At 48.6% G+C, this 15,922-nt stretch overlaps 1 protein-coding gene across 13 annotated transcripts in view; it reads right to left on the minus strand.

Moving 5' to 3' along the window:
* Nucleotides 1–15,922, minus strand: part of syne1b (spectrin repeat containing, nuclear envelope 1b) — a 669,902-nt gene that overhangs the window by 507,856 nt on the left and 146,124 nt on the right. For all 13 annotated transcript variants that reach the window (XM_072505314.1, XM_072505250.1, XM_072505295.1 and 10 more), the window contains 3 exons: nucleotides 7,635–7,811; nucleotides 3,156–3,296; nucleotides 2,655–2,815 (listed from right to left, as the gene is read on the minus strand). In XM_072505314.1, coding sequence (XP_072361415.1) covers nucleotides 2,655–2,815; nucleotides 3,156–3,296; nucleotides 7,635–7,811 — 479 coding nt within the window. The remainder of the gene's footprint in view (nucleotides 1–2,654; nucleotides 2,816–3,155; nucleotides 3,297–7,634; nucleotides 7,812–15,922) is intronic.

Below are 15,922 nucleotides of genomic sequence, written 5' to 3' on the forward strand. Positions count from 1 at the left end.
ATACAATTTTTCCTTATTTTTTTGTTTTATTATTTCATTCCTGTTATTTTTCAATGTTTGTTCACAATTGTCTTTGTCTTGTATAGCTTTAAAATCCTTAATAAAAGCACTTTTTAAAAAAATGATTTAGTGCCGTTGCCCTGTCTATTCTCCGTACCACCTGCACATTGTTTCTATTCAAATAATCATCTAATGCGCTCGCGAATGCCTCGATTGAACCTGCCTCCACCACACCTCCAGGCCGTACATTCCAGACCCCAATCACTCAGTGTGAAAAAGTTTATTCTCGCATTACATTTGCTTCTTTTGTAAATCACTTTAAATCTTTGCCCTCTCGTTCTTCATCATTTTACGAGCAGGAACAGTTTCTCCCTATCTACTCTGTCCAACCCGCTCATGGTTTTGAACATCTCTATCAGATCTTCTCTTAGCCGCCTTTTCTCCAAGGAGAATAGTCCCAACCTCTCTAATCTATCCTCATAACAGAAGTTCCTCATCCGTGGGAACATTCTTGTAAACCTCTGCTGCAATTTCCAAAATGTGTTCACATCCTTCCTATAATGGCACCCATAACTGTACACAATACACCAGCTGAGGTCTAACTAGTGCCCTGTATAAGTTCAACATAACTTCCTAGGTAGTCTACACCCATATTAATAAAGCCCTTATACTGTATGCTTTATTAACTGCACTCCAACTGTCCTGCCACCTTCAAGATCTATGCTCCTGCACCCTTTTGGAAAAGTACCCCTTATTTTATATTGTCTCTCATGTTCTTCCTACCAAAATGCACCACCTCACACTTCTCCACATTGAATTTAAACTGCACCTATCTGCCCATTCCACTAACTTGTCTATGTCCTAATGAAGTTCTACACTTCTTCACAGTTTACAATACTTACAAGCTTTGTATCATTTGCAAACTTTGAAATTGTCCCCTGCACACTAAGATCTAGAAAATGAATATGTATCAGGAAAAGCAAGGGTCCCAGTAACAGTCCCTGGGGACAAACCTTCCTCCTGCCCAAAAAGTATCCACTGACCATTACTCTCTACTTCCTAGTTTTCAGCCAATTTTGTATCCACGTTGCTACTGCCCCTTTTATTCCATTTATAGCATGTCTGTTGTGTGGCACTGTACCGAATGCCTTCTGAAAGTCCATGTGCAGCACATCAACAGCATTACTCTCATCGACCCTTTCTGTTTCTGCTTCAAAAAAATCCCAAGTTAGTTAAACATGATTTCCCCTTTAGAAATGCATGCAGGCTCTTTCTAATCAGCCCACATTTTTCCATGTGATGACCAATTCTATTCCCAAATAATTGTTTCTAGAGGTTTGCCCATCACTGATCTTAAACTGAGCAATGGTGCAATATTTGCAATTCTCCAGTCCTCTGGAGGCTCCCATGAGTCTAGAGAAGGCTGAAAGTTTATGGACAGCGTCCCTGCAATTTCCATTCTCATTTCCTACAATCTCCTTGGATGCATCTCATCTGGTCCTGGTGCCCTGTCAATTTTAAGTTTCGACAGACTATTCAACTCTTCCACCATATTAATTTTGAACCCTCCTAGGGAAAGTTTTATCATCTGCCGCCATGGCCTGTGTAGCATCTATCTCCTTGGTAAGTATGGATGCAAAATGTTCATTTAATACCTCAGCCATGCCCCCAGACTCCAGTGTAAATTCCTTTTTAGGTCTCTAATCAGCCCCACTACTCATTTTAGGGTGTATATGCCTATAGAAAACTTTGGGATTCCCCTCTATGTTGGCTGGCAGTCTTTTCTAATAATCCCTCTCCGTATCGCGAATGTTCTTTTTTCACCTCCGTTGTGAACCTTCTGTAAAGTCTTTAATTTCCACAGGTGAGTGGGAGGGAGAGGGAAGGCATGTGAAATACTTCCCCTACAGCAACAGTGGGTTGTACCTTGTGGTAATATTATTGGAATTTTATAGATTAAATATCTATGGACTGTTACCTAAAGGGGTATTTATGCGTGAGTCTATCCAAGTGAGAATCTTTTTGGGGGAATGTTCTGTAAGACCAATTTCAACAGTGCAAATGTAATTTAATTTATAAAATAAATTTAGAGTGCTCAATTATATTTTTTCCCAATTAAGGGGCAATCTAGCGTGGCCAATCCATCTAACCTGCACATCTTTTGGTCGTGGGAGTGAAACCCATGCAGGCATGGGGACAATGTGCAAACTCTAGACAGACAGTAACCCGGGGCCGGGATCGAACCCGGGTCCTCAGCGCCGCAGGCAGCAGTGCTAACCACTGCGCCAATGTGCCGCCCGCAAATGTAATTTAGTATGTTTAAGATTTATTTTGTTAATAAATGTTTTCATTTCAGATTTAAAATCTCCAGTAGTGTTACTGGAATGTGTGGCTCCTGACTGCAGCACATGAATTTTCTTCTGGTAAAGTACAAACAGAAAATTGTTGTGATTGATTGTCAAGTTTCCCTTTTTGGGATTTGATTCGCACTGCACTTACCGCTTGCCAGATCATAAGAATGGGTAGCTGAAGGAGAAGTGGAATAAAACTATATGGACTGGAACTTGCAGCAAGGAAGGCTGCTGGTGTGGAGGATTAGACGGCCTCAGTATTAACGTAACCAGAAATAACAAAAAAAAAGCGGGATCACATACTCGCTGTCCAGGTTTTTCCGTCCGTCTTCAGCCTTCTCTCTCATCAGTCTGGTTTGTTGCTGTAGGGTGCGCTTACTCTTTGGACCAATCTTCATGCCTTCCAACTTCTCTAACAAGCTCTCAGCCAATCCTGCTTTGACTTCACTGTCTCTGTGAAAGGCCTGCGTGCAGAAGCAATGCAAGAGCTGTCAGGAATCAGCAGACACTGATGGCTGCAACGTATGGAATGTGCTTCAAGACGATAACACATTGGGAATTTGAGATGATAATCATAACCTCAAGAGAGCGGAAATTAAATTGTTTAAAATTGTCATAATCCCAAGATATATTACCACTATGGAAAGAATTCCCAAGCATCTTAGAAATGTTGAGATTCTTTACAGTTTTCTGTTTTCAGGAAAAGGAATCCACAAAACCATTTATTTATTTATTTAAGCTGGGCCTATAGATTTTTACAGTTCATCTACCATGACAGAAAACCCCCAATCTGCAAGCTCTCACCTTTGTTTGTTCCAGGTCCGACCGGAGGCTCTCCAGGCTGCTGAAGGGACGACTGCGATCCATGACCATTCCGGCACGAGTCAGGAACTCTATCACTGCCCCCTTCTCCTCTTCAAAACGCTGCCATTGATTTAGAGACTCCTTCAGCATAAGGCAAAGCTAGACGTCACCTCTGCTCACTATAATAGCCATCCGATGCTATGATGGCACTGCTAACTCTTTTATTTGCAAAAGTACCATTCACGACATACGGGTGCCAAGCACATCTAACCTCCTCACCATCAGTCACGTCCCCACCTCCTCCCCTTCATGTTCAACAGCAATACCGTTGTCAAATCTCCGACATCCTGGGGCGGGTCAGTATTGACCAGAAACTCGGCTGAGCCAGCCACAGGAATGTCATTCATTGCAAGAACAGGTCAGAAGCTGGGGATTCTGCTCAAGCGATTCACAGCCTGACTCCCCAAAGGTGGTTGATCATCTACAAGGCACAAGTGTGATGGACGGGTGCAATTGCCAAAGTTCTGAAGAAGCGGAACGTCATCCAGACAACACAATCTGCTTGATTAGCACTATTCAATGGCGTAAACATCAATTCCTTCCATCACCAGCGCAACATGCTTGCGATCAAGACTATCATGAAATGTAGCATCTTTCCTAAGACCATAAGTCACTGAAGACTGGCGGGCAGGGGCAGCAAACTCTTAGGAAGGCTAATGGAATGTGAGCCTTTATCGCAAGAGAATTTCAATGCAGGAGTAGTAAGGCCAATTCCATAGAAGCTTGTTTAGACTGTATCTGGAGTACCGTGTGCAGTTTTGGTCTTCTTAATTCAGAAAGGATATTATTTACATAAAGGGAGTGTAATAAGGGTTCGCCAGATTTGTTCCGGGGATGGTGGGACTGCCTTATGAAGGGCGATTGTGCAAACCAGATCTGTAGTCTCTCAAGTTTCACATCTCAATGAGAGGTGATCCCATTGAAACCTATGGCATACTTAAAAGGAATAGACAGGTTGATGCAGGTAAGATGTTTCCCTCAGTTGCGGAATCTAGAACCAGAGGCGCACTTTCAAAATAAGGGGGATGCCACTTTGGACCAAGGTGAGGAGAAGTTTCTTTACACAGAGGGTGGTGAATCTTTGGAATTCTCTACCCCAGAGGGCTGTGGAAACTCAGTCATTGAGTATGTTTAAAGCTGAGATTGATAGATTTCTGATTGACAATAACGGCAATGGTTATGGGGATATTGGGTGTAAAAGGCATTGAAGTGTCCAATCAGCAATAATCGTATTGAATGGCGGAACAGTCTTGACGGGCTGAATGGCTCATTCCTGTTCCCATGTTCCTAACCCACCACTCAGAAGGACAAGGGTGGACTTCCAGTGACGGCGGGCGGGAGGCGGCCGCACAATGGAGGGCTCCTGTTCGGGAACGGCATTTTCGGGGCTTTAAGCCCGGTCCCAGGGTCCACAGAGGCGGCAAAAGCAGGAAGAAACAGTGAAGGCACAGTGAAGAAAAATGGCGAGGGCAAGCAAAAAATTGTCCGTAAAGACAACAGCTGAAGGTCTGTCGGGAGTGGAAAGGTCACCGCGGGGTCACCAAGGAAAATGGAGGCTGGAGCACCAGGGGAGGCCGTATTGCTTACGGCTGAAGAAATAACTAAGGTGATGGCTGCAGAATTCGAAAGGCAGTTTACAAGATCCATGGAGCCGGTGAGGAAGGAGATGAGAGAGGTTTTGAGTGCGCTGGTGGAGGAGGCGATTTCCCCGGTGAAGACAGCGGTGGCGAGCGCAGTGGCGGAGGTGCGAGAGCAAGGGGAGGAGCTGAAGGAAGTGGAGGAGACGTTATTGCAGCACAGTGATCAACTTGCCTCGATGGGGAAGGAGATGCGGAAGGTGATGGACATTAACAAGGATCTGCGAGGAAAAATGGAAGACCTGGAAAACAGATTCAGGCGACAGAATTTGAGGATTGTGGGGCTGCCCGAAGGAGTTGAAGGACCAAAGCCGACTGAGTATTTTGCCGCGATGCTGGCGAAACTATTGGGTGAGGGGGAGGATCCCTCCTGATATGAAGTGGATCGGGCTCATCAGTCGTGGGGGCCTGTACCAATGGCGAGTGAGCCGCCAAGGGTAGTGACTCTGTGCTTCCGTAGGTACAGTGTGAAGGAGAAGGTCCTGAGCTGGGCCAAGCAGAAGCGGGTGCTGCAGTGGGCTGGAGCTGGTATACGTGTATACCAGGACTTTACGGTGGAGCTGGCAAGGAGGCGGGCTGCCTTCAACCGGATGAAGAGGGCACTGTACATTAGCAAGGTGCAGTGCGGCATTGTATATCCAGCGAAGCTGAGGGTGACTTACAAGCTCAGGGACTTTTATTTTGGAACGGCGGAAGCAGCGGAGGAGTTTGCGAAGGCAGAAGGACTGTGGCAGAACTGACAAATTGAGAAATGGGCATGTGCCGATGTGACCTCATGACTGACTGTATTTTCTTCTTTTTTTTGTTTCACTGCGTGCGGGTGTAGGGGCTAAAGGAGCCAATGTTGTATATATTTGGACAAGGGAAATTATGGGACTTTCACTCGAAATGAGGGCTCTTTGGGTGTAGGTGGATATGCGGGGTTTGTGTGCTAAAAGGGGATTTCTGGGCTTTCCTAGGGCCGGGCAAGGGGGAAAGGGACCCGGGCGGGGGCCTCCACGCCGGCCGGTTTAAGCCGGCCAGTGAATGGGAGTGAGGTGGGGGGAGGGGCTGCGGACATCGGAGCCTGGCAGAACAGGGTCCGAGTGGTCTAGCCGGGGCGGAAAGTTGGGGGGGAAGGAACCGAGGCTGGGGGGAGGAGTTTTACAAGAGGCAGTGGACAGGAGGAGTTGGAGACTTGGGGGGGGTACAACTCTTGGGCATCATGTACGGTACTATTTCAGAGGTCGGATGGCGTTGAGTGTAGGGGGTGGGGGGAGGGGGAGTGGACTCTATAGGTCAATGGTGACCATGGGCGGTTCCGGACTCCTTTTTCTTTTTCTTGTTTGTTTTTTGTTTCCACCGTGGGAGGGTTTGTTTTGTTGGATGGATATATTGACAGGTGGGCCGTTGTTTGGGGTGGTGGGAGGATGGGATCATTGGTATTGTTAAGGGGATTGATTTTGTATTTGTTACCGTTTACGGTTTGTGGGTGCGGTGTAAACTTTGAAGGAAAATGTGAGAATGGAGAATAAAAACATTTTTTTTAAAAGGAAGGACAAGGGCAACAGATGCATGGGATAACCACTGCCTCGAAGTTCTCCATAGAAGAATCCATAAAATCCCTAGAATGCAGAAGGAGGCTATTTGATCCATCGAGTCTGTACTGAGCCTCAGAAAGAGCACCCCACCTAGGCACAGTCCATCACCCTATCCGTGTTCTTGCTATAGGGTGAGTGCAACAAAAGTTTATCAGACTAGTTCCTGGGATGACGGGACTGATGTATGAGGAGAGATTATGTCTGTTAGGATTGTATTCACTGGAGTTCCGAAGAATGAGGGGGAAATCTCATAGAAAGCTATAAAATTTTAACAGAACTAGACAGGGTAGATACACGGAGGATGTTACCAAAGGTGGGGGTGCCCAGAAAGGGGTCACAGTCTGAGGATATGGGGTAGACCATTTAGAACAGAGATGAGGAGAAATGTCTTCACCCAGAGAGTGGTGAGCCTGCAGAATCTGTTACCACAGGAAATAGTTGCAGCCAAAACATTGTGGCCGGGATTCTCCAGCCCGCCAGCCGCGTGTTCCCGGACGGAACACCCATGCTGGCAGCTGGATTCTCTGTTCCCGCCACCTGCCAATGGGATTTGCCATTGTGGCCACCCCACACCGCCGGGAAACCCGCGGGCATCGATGCGCTGCTGGCACAATGGAGAATCCCGCCGGCGGAGTATCCGGCCCTGCATGTTTTCAAGAAGCAGTTAACCATAGCTCTTGCAGCGAAGGGGACCAAAGGTTACGGGGGAAGGCAGGATTAGGCTATTGAGTTGGATGATCAGCCATGATCATAATGTCATAATGAATGGTGGATATAGAACATAGAAAATACAGCACAGAACAGGCCCTTCGGCCCACGATGTTGTGCCGAACCTTTGTCCTAGATTAATCATAGATTAATCTCGACGGGCTGAATGGCATCCTCCTGCTACTATTTTCCCCACCAAACCAGCTCATCTTTAGACACTAAGGGGCAATTTAACACGGCCAATCCACCTAACCTGCGCGTCTTTGGACTGTGGGAGGAAACCGGAGCACCCGGAGGAAACCCACACAGACACAGAGAGACCATGCAAACTCCACATAAACAGTTACCCAAGGTCAGAATTGGACCCAGGTCCCTCGTGCTGTGAGGCAGCAGTGCCAACCACTGTGTCACCGTGCCGCCTCCAAATCACACGCCATCTTGACCATTATTATTATTATTATTAGCAGTAACCCGTGTCCAAGGCTGGACTTTACCTCCAGTTCTTTCTCTTGTTCATCCATTGTCTTCTCCATTGTGATGAGAGTCGCCACCTGGCTTTGCAGTACCTCCTGCGAGGACTTCACCAGCTCAACAGCTGCCTGTAACTCCCTCCCTCGAGCTAACTGCTCCTGCACATTGCATCGCTGCACCGCCAGCTGCTTCACTCGTTGCTGCATATTCATAGATTCAAAACAATTTGATAGCATTCATATAGTGTCTTTAAACACAATCAAACTTTCCAAAGGTCAGGAACGTGATTATTCCAAATCTGACACCAAGCTATCTCAGGGGAGGGGGAGAGGTCAGTTTTAAACAGGGTCTCAGGGAAGGAGAGGGCGGTGAAGAGGCGGAGGGGTTCAGGGAGGGAATTCCAGACTTTTGGACCCAGGAATCCGAAAGAAGGGCTGCCAATGGTGGGGTGAGGATGTGGAGTTTGGACAAGATGCCGAATTTAAGGGACACAGAGGTCTCAGGATGGGATGGGCAGCTGCGGGGTTTGGTACGAATGGAAAAGGTTACAGGTTTCGGGAGGCCATCACGAGATTTGAAAACAAGGATCAGAAGGTTAGTATTGAAGCACTGCTGGACCCAGAGTCAGTGTAGGCCAGTGGTCACAGGAGTGATGGCCGAACAGGATTTGGCAAGAGTCAGCAGAGCATTGGACAAGTTTACAGAGGGCGAAATATGTCTAGCAGGATTGCACTGGAATAGCCAAGGCTGGAGGTAACAAAAACATGGATGAGGGTTTCAGTAATAGGTGGACCTGAGGCAGGCAATACTTAAACCACGTTCCGAATTTGTTCCGAAAATGAGCAGATTCGCTGATTAATGAATGGTTACCAGGCATGCGCAAGACAATAGGACGGATTCCGCTCACATCACAATGGTTAACAATGTCAAACCTCCACAAGGTGTACTCCCGAATAGATTTTGTCGTGTTGGATAAGACGTTGTTGGCAGGGGTGGTAGATGTTGAGTATTCGGCAATAGTGGTGACGGAACATGCCCTGCATTGGGTGGATTTCCGAGTGAGCGAAGTGGGGGGGGGGGCAGCGCCCGCAATGTAGGCTTGATGTGGGACTGCTAGCGGAGGAAGAGGTGGGTTAGGAAGGCCATCCGGGGGTAGGTAGAAATTAATGATACGGGGGAGGTGCTGGCAGGTACAGTTTGGGAGGCACTGAAGGCAGTGGTCGGGGGGAGTTTATTTGGATTCGGGCACACGGGGAGAAGGCAGAGTGGTTGGAGACAGAAAGGCTAGTGGAAGAAATCCTGCAGGTGGACAGGAGATATGCAGAGGCCCCAGAGGAAAGGCTGTTAAAGGAAATGGGCTTTACGCGGACGATCTACTTCTGTACATATTGGACCCCCTGGGGGGGGTATTGGCGGGATTATGGGGATATGAGAGGAATTCGGCCGGCTTTCGGGATACAAATTGAATATGGGTGAAAGCGAGGTCTTTGCGATCCAGGCGAGGGGGCAGGAGAAGAGATTGGGTGAGGGGCTCACGGTTGGTGTGTTGCTTCCCGGGTGCCAAGGTCCGTGACGTCTCTGATCGTGTTTTCAGGAACCTTAAGGGGGAGGGGGAGCAGCCACAAGTCGTGGTACACATCGGTACCAACGACAGAGGTAGCAAAAGGGGCGGGGATGTAAAACAGGAATTCAGGGAGCCAGAGTGGAAGCTGAAAGCCAGGACAGACCATGTTGTCATCTCTGCTTTGCTGCCAATGCCACGTGCTAACGAGGTGAGGAACAGGGAGAGAGTACAGTTAAACACGTGGCTACAGAGATGGTGTAGGAGTGAGGGTTTCAGTTACTTGGATAATTGGAGCACATTCTGGGGAAGGTGGGACCTGTACAAACAGGACGGGTTACACCTGAACCAGAGGGGGACCAATATCCTGGGAGGGAAATTTGCTACAGCTCTTCGGGGGGGTTTAAACTAATTTGGCAGGGGGATGGGAAACTGATTTGTAGTCCAGGAGATAGCGTTGCTGGAGTTCAGGAAGTTGAGGGTAGTGCAGCACTGAGGAAGGTACCACGGTCACAAGAGTGGACCTGCAGGCATGAAGGTGGTTTGAAGTGTGCCTACTTCAATGCGAGGAGCATCAGGAATAAGGCTGGTGAGCTTGAAGCATGGAGTGGTACCTGGAACTACAATGTTGTGGCCATTACGGAGACGTGGATAGAACAGGGGCAGGAATGGTTGTTGGAGGTTCCGGGGTTTAGATGTTTCAGTAAGATCAGGGAAGGTGGTAAACGAGGTGGAGGAGTAGCATTGTTAATCAAGGATAGTATAATGGCTGCAGATAGGCAGTTTAAGGAGGATCTGTCTACTGAGGTAGTGTGGGCTGAAGTTAGAAATAGAAAAGGAGCGGTCACTTTGTTAGGAGTTTTCTATAGGCCCCCAAACAGTAACAGAGATGTGGAGGAAAAGATTGCAATGCAGATTTTGGATAGGTGCGGTAGTCACAGGGTACTTGTCATGGATGACTTTATCTTTCCAAATATTGATTGGAATCACTATAATTCGAATAGTTTGGATGGGGCTATTTTTATCCAGTATGTGCAGGAGGGTTTCCTCACGCAATATGTGGATAGACCGACAAGAGGCAGGGCCACATTGGCTTTGGTACTGGGTAATGAACCGGGCCAAGTGTTAGATTTGGTTGTGGGAGAGCACTTTGGAGATAGTGACCACAATGCGGTGACTTTCACTATAGCAATGGAAAGAGATAGGAACATATGGCAGGGCAAGGTTTATAACTGGGGGAAGGGTAATTATGATGCAATTAGGCAAGAATTGGGGAGCGTAAGATGGAAACAGAAACTGTCAGGGATAGGCACAATTGAGATGTGGAGCTTGTTCAAGGAGCAAATACTGCGTGTCCTTGATATGTATGTCCCTGTCAGGCAGGGAGGAAATGGTCAAGTGAGGGAACCATGGTGGACAAAAGAGGTTGAATGTCTTGTCAAGAGGAAGAAGGGGGCTTATGAAAGGATGAGAAAACAAGGTTCAGTTAGGGCACTTGAGTGATACAAGATAGCTAGGAAGGAGCTCAAGAAAGGGCTTAGGAGAGCTAGGAGGGGGCATGAGAAGTCCTTGGCGGGTAGGATCAAGGAAAACCCCAAGGCTTTTTACACTTATGTGAGGAATAAAAGAATGACCAAGGTGAAGTTAGGGCCGGTCAAGGACAGTAGTGGGAACATTTGCATGGAGTCTGATGATATAGGAGAAGCCCTAAATGAATGCTTTTCTTCAGTGTTCACAAAGGAGAGGGGCAAGTTGGTGAGGAGGATAGTGCGATACAGGCTGGTAGGCTGGAGGAGGTAGATATTCGGAAGGAAGATGTGTTAGAAATTTTGAGAAGACTGAGGATAGATAAGTCCCCTGGGCCTGATGGGATATATCCTAGGATACTTTGGGAGGCGAGGGATGAGATTGCAAAGCCTTTGGCTTTGATCTTTATGTCCTCACTGTCTACAGAAATAGTGCCAGAAGACTGAAGAGAGGCGAATGTTGTCCCCTTGTTCAAGAAAGGGAATAGGTATAACCCTGGGAATTATAGGCCGATTAGTCTCACTTCGGTCATAGGTAAATTATTGGAAAGGGTCCTGAGGGATAGGATTTATGATCATTTGGAAAGATACAGCTTAATCCAGGATAGTCAGCACGGATTTGTGAGGGGTAAGTCTTGCCTCATAAGTTTGATTGTATTCTTTGAGGAGGTAACTAAGTATATAGATGAAGGAAGAGCAGTTGATGTCGTATACATGGATTTTAGTAAGGCGTTTGATAAGGTGCCCCATGGTCGGCTCATGCAGAAAGTAAGGAGGCATGGCATAGAGGGAATTTTGGCCGATTGGATCAGTAACTGGCTATCACACAGAAGACAGAGGGTGGTGGTAGATGGTAAATTTTCATCCTGGAGCCCAGTCACCAGCGGTGTACCACAGGGGTCAGCGCTGGGTCCTCTGCTATTTGTGATTTTTATCAATGACTTGGATGATGGAGTTGAAGGTTGGGTTAGTAAATTTGCTGATGACACCAAGATTGGTGGAGTAGTGGATAATGTGGAGGGCTGTTGTAGGCTGCAAAGAGACATTGATAGGATGCAGAGCTGGGCTGAAAAGTGGCAGATGGAGTTTAACCCTGATAAATGTGAGGTGATTAATTTTGGTAGGACAAATTTGAATGGGGATTACAGGGTTAACGGCAGGGTTCTGAAGAATGTGGAGGGGCAGAGAGATCTCGGAGTTCATGTTCATAGATCTCTGAAAGTTGCCACCCAAGTGGATAGAGCCATGAAGAAAGCCTATAGTGTGTTAGCATTTATTAACAGGGGGATTGAGTTTAAGAGCCGTGAGGTTATGCTGCAACTGTACAAGACCTTGGTTAGACCGCATTTGGAGTATTGTGTGCAGTTCTGGTCACCTCACTATAGGAAGGATGTGGAAGCATTGGAAAGGGTGCAAAGGAGATTTACCAGGATGCTGCCTGGATTGGAGGGTAGGTCTTATGAGGAAAGGTTGAGGGAGCTAGGGCGTTTCTCATTGGAGCGAAGGAGGATGAGAGGTGACTTAATTGAGGTGTATAAGATGATGAGAGGGATAGATAGAGTGGACGTTCAGAGACTTTTTCCTCGGGTGGATGTAGCTGTTACAAGGGGGCATAACTATAAGGTTCATGGTGGAAGATATAGGAGGGATGGCAGAGGTAGGTTCTTTACTCAGAGAGTGGTTTGGGCCGTGGAACGCACTTCCAGCTATGGTAGTGGAGTCGGACAGTTTAGGAACTTTCAAGTGGTTATTAGATAGGCATATGGAGTGCACTAGAATGATTGGGGGTAGGTTGATTTGATCTTAGTGTCAGACTAGTTGGGCACAACATCGTGGGCCGAAGGGCCTGTACTGTGCTGTACAGTTCTATGTTCTATGTTCTAGATGCCATTCAAGGTGGTGGGAGGCAGCTTTCGATATTTGGGTATCCAGGTGGCGCGGGAGTGGGAGCAGCTGCATAAACTGAATCTGGGTTGGTTGATAGATCAGATATGAGGGACTTTCGGAGGTGGGACGCACTCCCGTTGTCATTGGAGGGTACAAATGGTTAAAATTTCGGTCCTCCAGAGGTTTTTGTTTGTTTTTCAGAGCCTCCCAATTTTTATCCCCAAGGCGTTCTTTAAAAAAGTGAATGCAGTGATCTCGGGATTTGTAATTGTAGCAGCCCTGAGGGTGTGGGGACAGTGGAGGCAGCACAGGGGATTAGAGGAGGCGTCGGTGTGGGCGCCGATATGTGATAACCACCGGTTCACTCCGAGGGGGGGCTAGACGGGAGATTTCAGAGGCCGCAGCGGGCAGAGATGGAGAGATTTGGGGATCTGCTTGTTGATGAGGGTTTCCCGAGCTTGGAGGAGCCGGAGGAGGAGTTTGAGTTGCCACATGGGAATTGGTTCGGGTAACTGCAGGTGAGGAATTTTGTGAGGAGGCAGGTTTCGACCTTCCCGCACCTGCCGCACCGGGGACTGCAGGATAAGGTGGTGTCAAGAACAGGAGTAGGAGAGGGAAAGGTCTCAGAGACCTATATGGAGCTGATGGAGTGGGAGGGAGCCCCAATAGGGGAGGTGAAGAGAAAGTGGGAAGAAGAGTTGGGTGGGGAGTTGGAGGCCGGGTTATGGGAGGAGGCCCTGAGGAGAGTTAATGCATCCTCGTCGTGCGCCAGGCTCAGCCTGATACAGTTTAAGGTGGTCCGCAGGGCACACATGACTGTGGCCCGGATGAGCAGGTTCTTTGAGGAGGTGGAGGATAGGTGTGGGCGCTGTGCGGGGGGTCCTGCGAACCATGTCCATATGTTTTGGGCATCTCCGAGACCGAGGGGTTTCCGGCAGGATTTGCTGACGTCATGTCAGAGGTCTTACAAGTGAGGGTGGTTCCGAGTCCAGAGGTGGCGATCTTTGGTGTCGGAAGACCCGGGAGCCCAAGGGGTGAGAGAGGTCGATGTCCTGGCCTTTGCCTCCCTGGTGGCCCGGAGACGGATCTTACTAGGATGGAGGGACTCGGAGCCCCCAAAGCCAGGGGTATGGGTTAGCAACATGGCGGGGTTTCTCAGGCTTCAGAAAATCAAATTCTACTTGAGGGGGTCATTGCAGGGGTCTGCTCGGAGGTGGCAGCCGTTCATCCACTTTGAGAAACATTAAGCTGACAGCTGGGAGAATCGGAGCGGTGGGGGAGGGGAGACATGGGAGCGACGAGTAAGGGCAGGAGAACCAACGGAGGGGTGGCTGGGGTAGGTGTCAATGTTTGTGTAAGTCATGTTGGCTGGGTTTGTGCTCGAGGGGTTTGTTGGGATTTTGTTGAAATTTGATGTTGAAAATTGTTAAAATTATAAATGCCTCAATAATAAGCGATTTTCATTTTTTTCATTTCAACGTATTTTCGAAGAAAAACACTGTCAAACCTCAAGATCTAGGTTCACTTGTGGCTAAAAGCCAAAATTTATTTTTACACAGATTTCCCAAAGCTTGTTCATTCTGCTTGCTGTGTGTGTGTGTGTGTGTGTGTTGTGTGTGTGGAGTGTGGTGAGAGGGATCTGGAATTGTTCGTGAGATGTGTCACTTTTAATATGCAATGTGCTGAAGTTAAAACCGCAAATCAAACATTGCAACTCGTACAATGCAGAGCCCCGACTGGAGAGCAGAGGTCACCAGCGATATACCACCAGATGTTACAGGTGGCCAACCCATTAACTCAGAAAACCATGGAAAAGGTTACAGGGTTCGGGAGGCCATCGCGAGATTTGAACTTCAGCAACTGGTAGGTCGTAGAACAAAAGCCAGTCTCTCTTTAGAAACAGCTGCCTGTGACGTTCTGAATCATTATTGGTCATTGAACAGCATGTGCACAGCCCCTAAACATGTCTGGAGGTTTCAGTACTTCAGGTACTAGACTAGGACCTTAAAAGGTGAAATATGGTCATTTTCTCCACTGGCACCAGGATTGGTTCTAGATTTCCATTAAAAATCCACCTGGTTCACTAATGCCCCTCGGGGGAATGTAACAACTCCACACTAGGTTGCTGAATCTTATTGGAGTGACCTAGCAAGGAACTCAACAGCACAAGCTATTGTTTAATAAGGCCTACACCACCACTTTGCCCTGACCAAACAGGAACAGGCAAGTAATGCCAAAACTCCGCACATTCCAAAAAAATGACAGTTTGGGATGGAAGATTGATCCCATGCACAGTTTATGAGTCACTGAAGGCACGAGAAATGGGAAGTGTAGCATAGGCTGTGGACATTACGCATTGGAATGAACAGCCATCTCCCATCGAAGCAAGTCATCTTCAATCAACAGACTGCCAAAGAAGAAGAAGGTGGCCTTTTGAGGAACAAGTGACTTTGTAGCTCGAGTTTCCAAAACATTCCATCACTGGAGTTTTCCTCATATCATGGGCGCGATTCTCCGAAATGGAGACAGAGTGTTCGCGCCTTCGTGAACGCCGTCGCGTTTCATGACGGCGCGAAACGGCGCGGGCAGTAGCGATTCTGGCCCCAACAGGGGGCCAGCACTGCACTGGACAAGATCTTGGTTAGACCGCATTTGGAGTATTGTGTGCAGTTCTGGTCACCTCATCATAGGAAGGATGTGGAAGCATTGGAAAGGGTGCAAAGGAGATTTACCAGATGCTGCCTGGATTGGAGGGTCACGCCGCTCCAGCCTCCCTTCCCGGTGCCAAATGGGCACCGCGCCAACCCGCGAATGCGCAGTTGGGCCGCGCCAACCCGCAAATGTGCGGGGGGGGGGGGGGACTTCCTCAGTGCGCTGGCCCCGACGCAACATGCCGTGGGGGTTCAGGGGCCGGCCGCGTAATAAAATAGGGCCGGGGCTGGAGAGGCCGGCACGCCGATCGGTGGGCTCCGATCGCGGGCCAGACCCCATCAGAGGCCCCCGCCCGGTGAAGGAGCGCTTTTCCGCGCCCCACAGGCCGCCCCCTGACCCCTACGCGCAGAGTTCCCGCCGGCTGCGAGCAGGTGTGAACGGCGCCGGTGGGACTCTGCCGTTTCCGCGCGGCCGCTCGGCCCACCAGGGCCGGAGAATTGGCGGCCCGGCCGTGGACAACGGCCCGCGACCGGCGCCGTGCCAAACGTGCCGCCGCAAATGGCGCCGATTCTCCGCTCCTCAGAGAATCGCCAGCGGACCGCACCGCGGGAAAAAATGGCGCGAACGGCGATTCTCCCATACAGCGCGGCATGGGAGAATCGCGCCCCATGAGTCTGTTTTAGAC

The sequence above is a fragment of the Scyliorhinus torazame genome, chromosome 1 (assembly GCF_047496885.1).
Source record: "Scyliorhinus torazame isolate Kashiwa2021f chromosome 1, sScyTor2.1, whole genome shotgun sequence".
Taxonomy (NCBI): domain Eukaryota; kingdom Metazoa; phylum Chordata; class Chondrichthyes; order Carcharhiniformes; family Scyliorhinidae; genus Scyliorhinus; species Scyliorhinus torazame.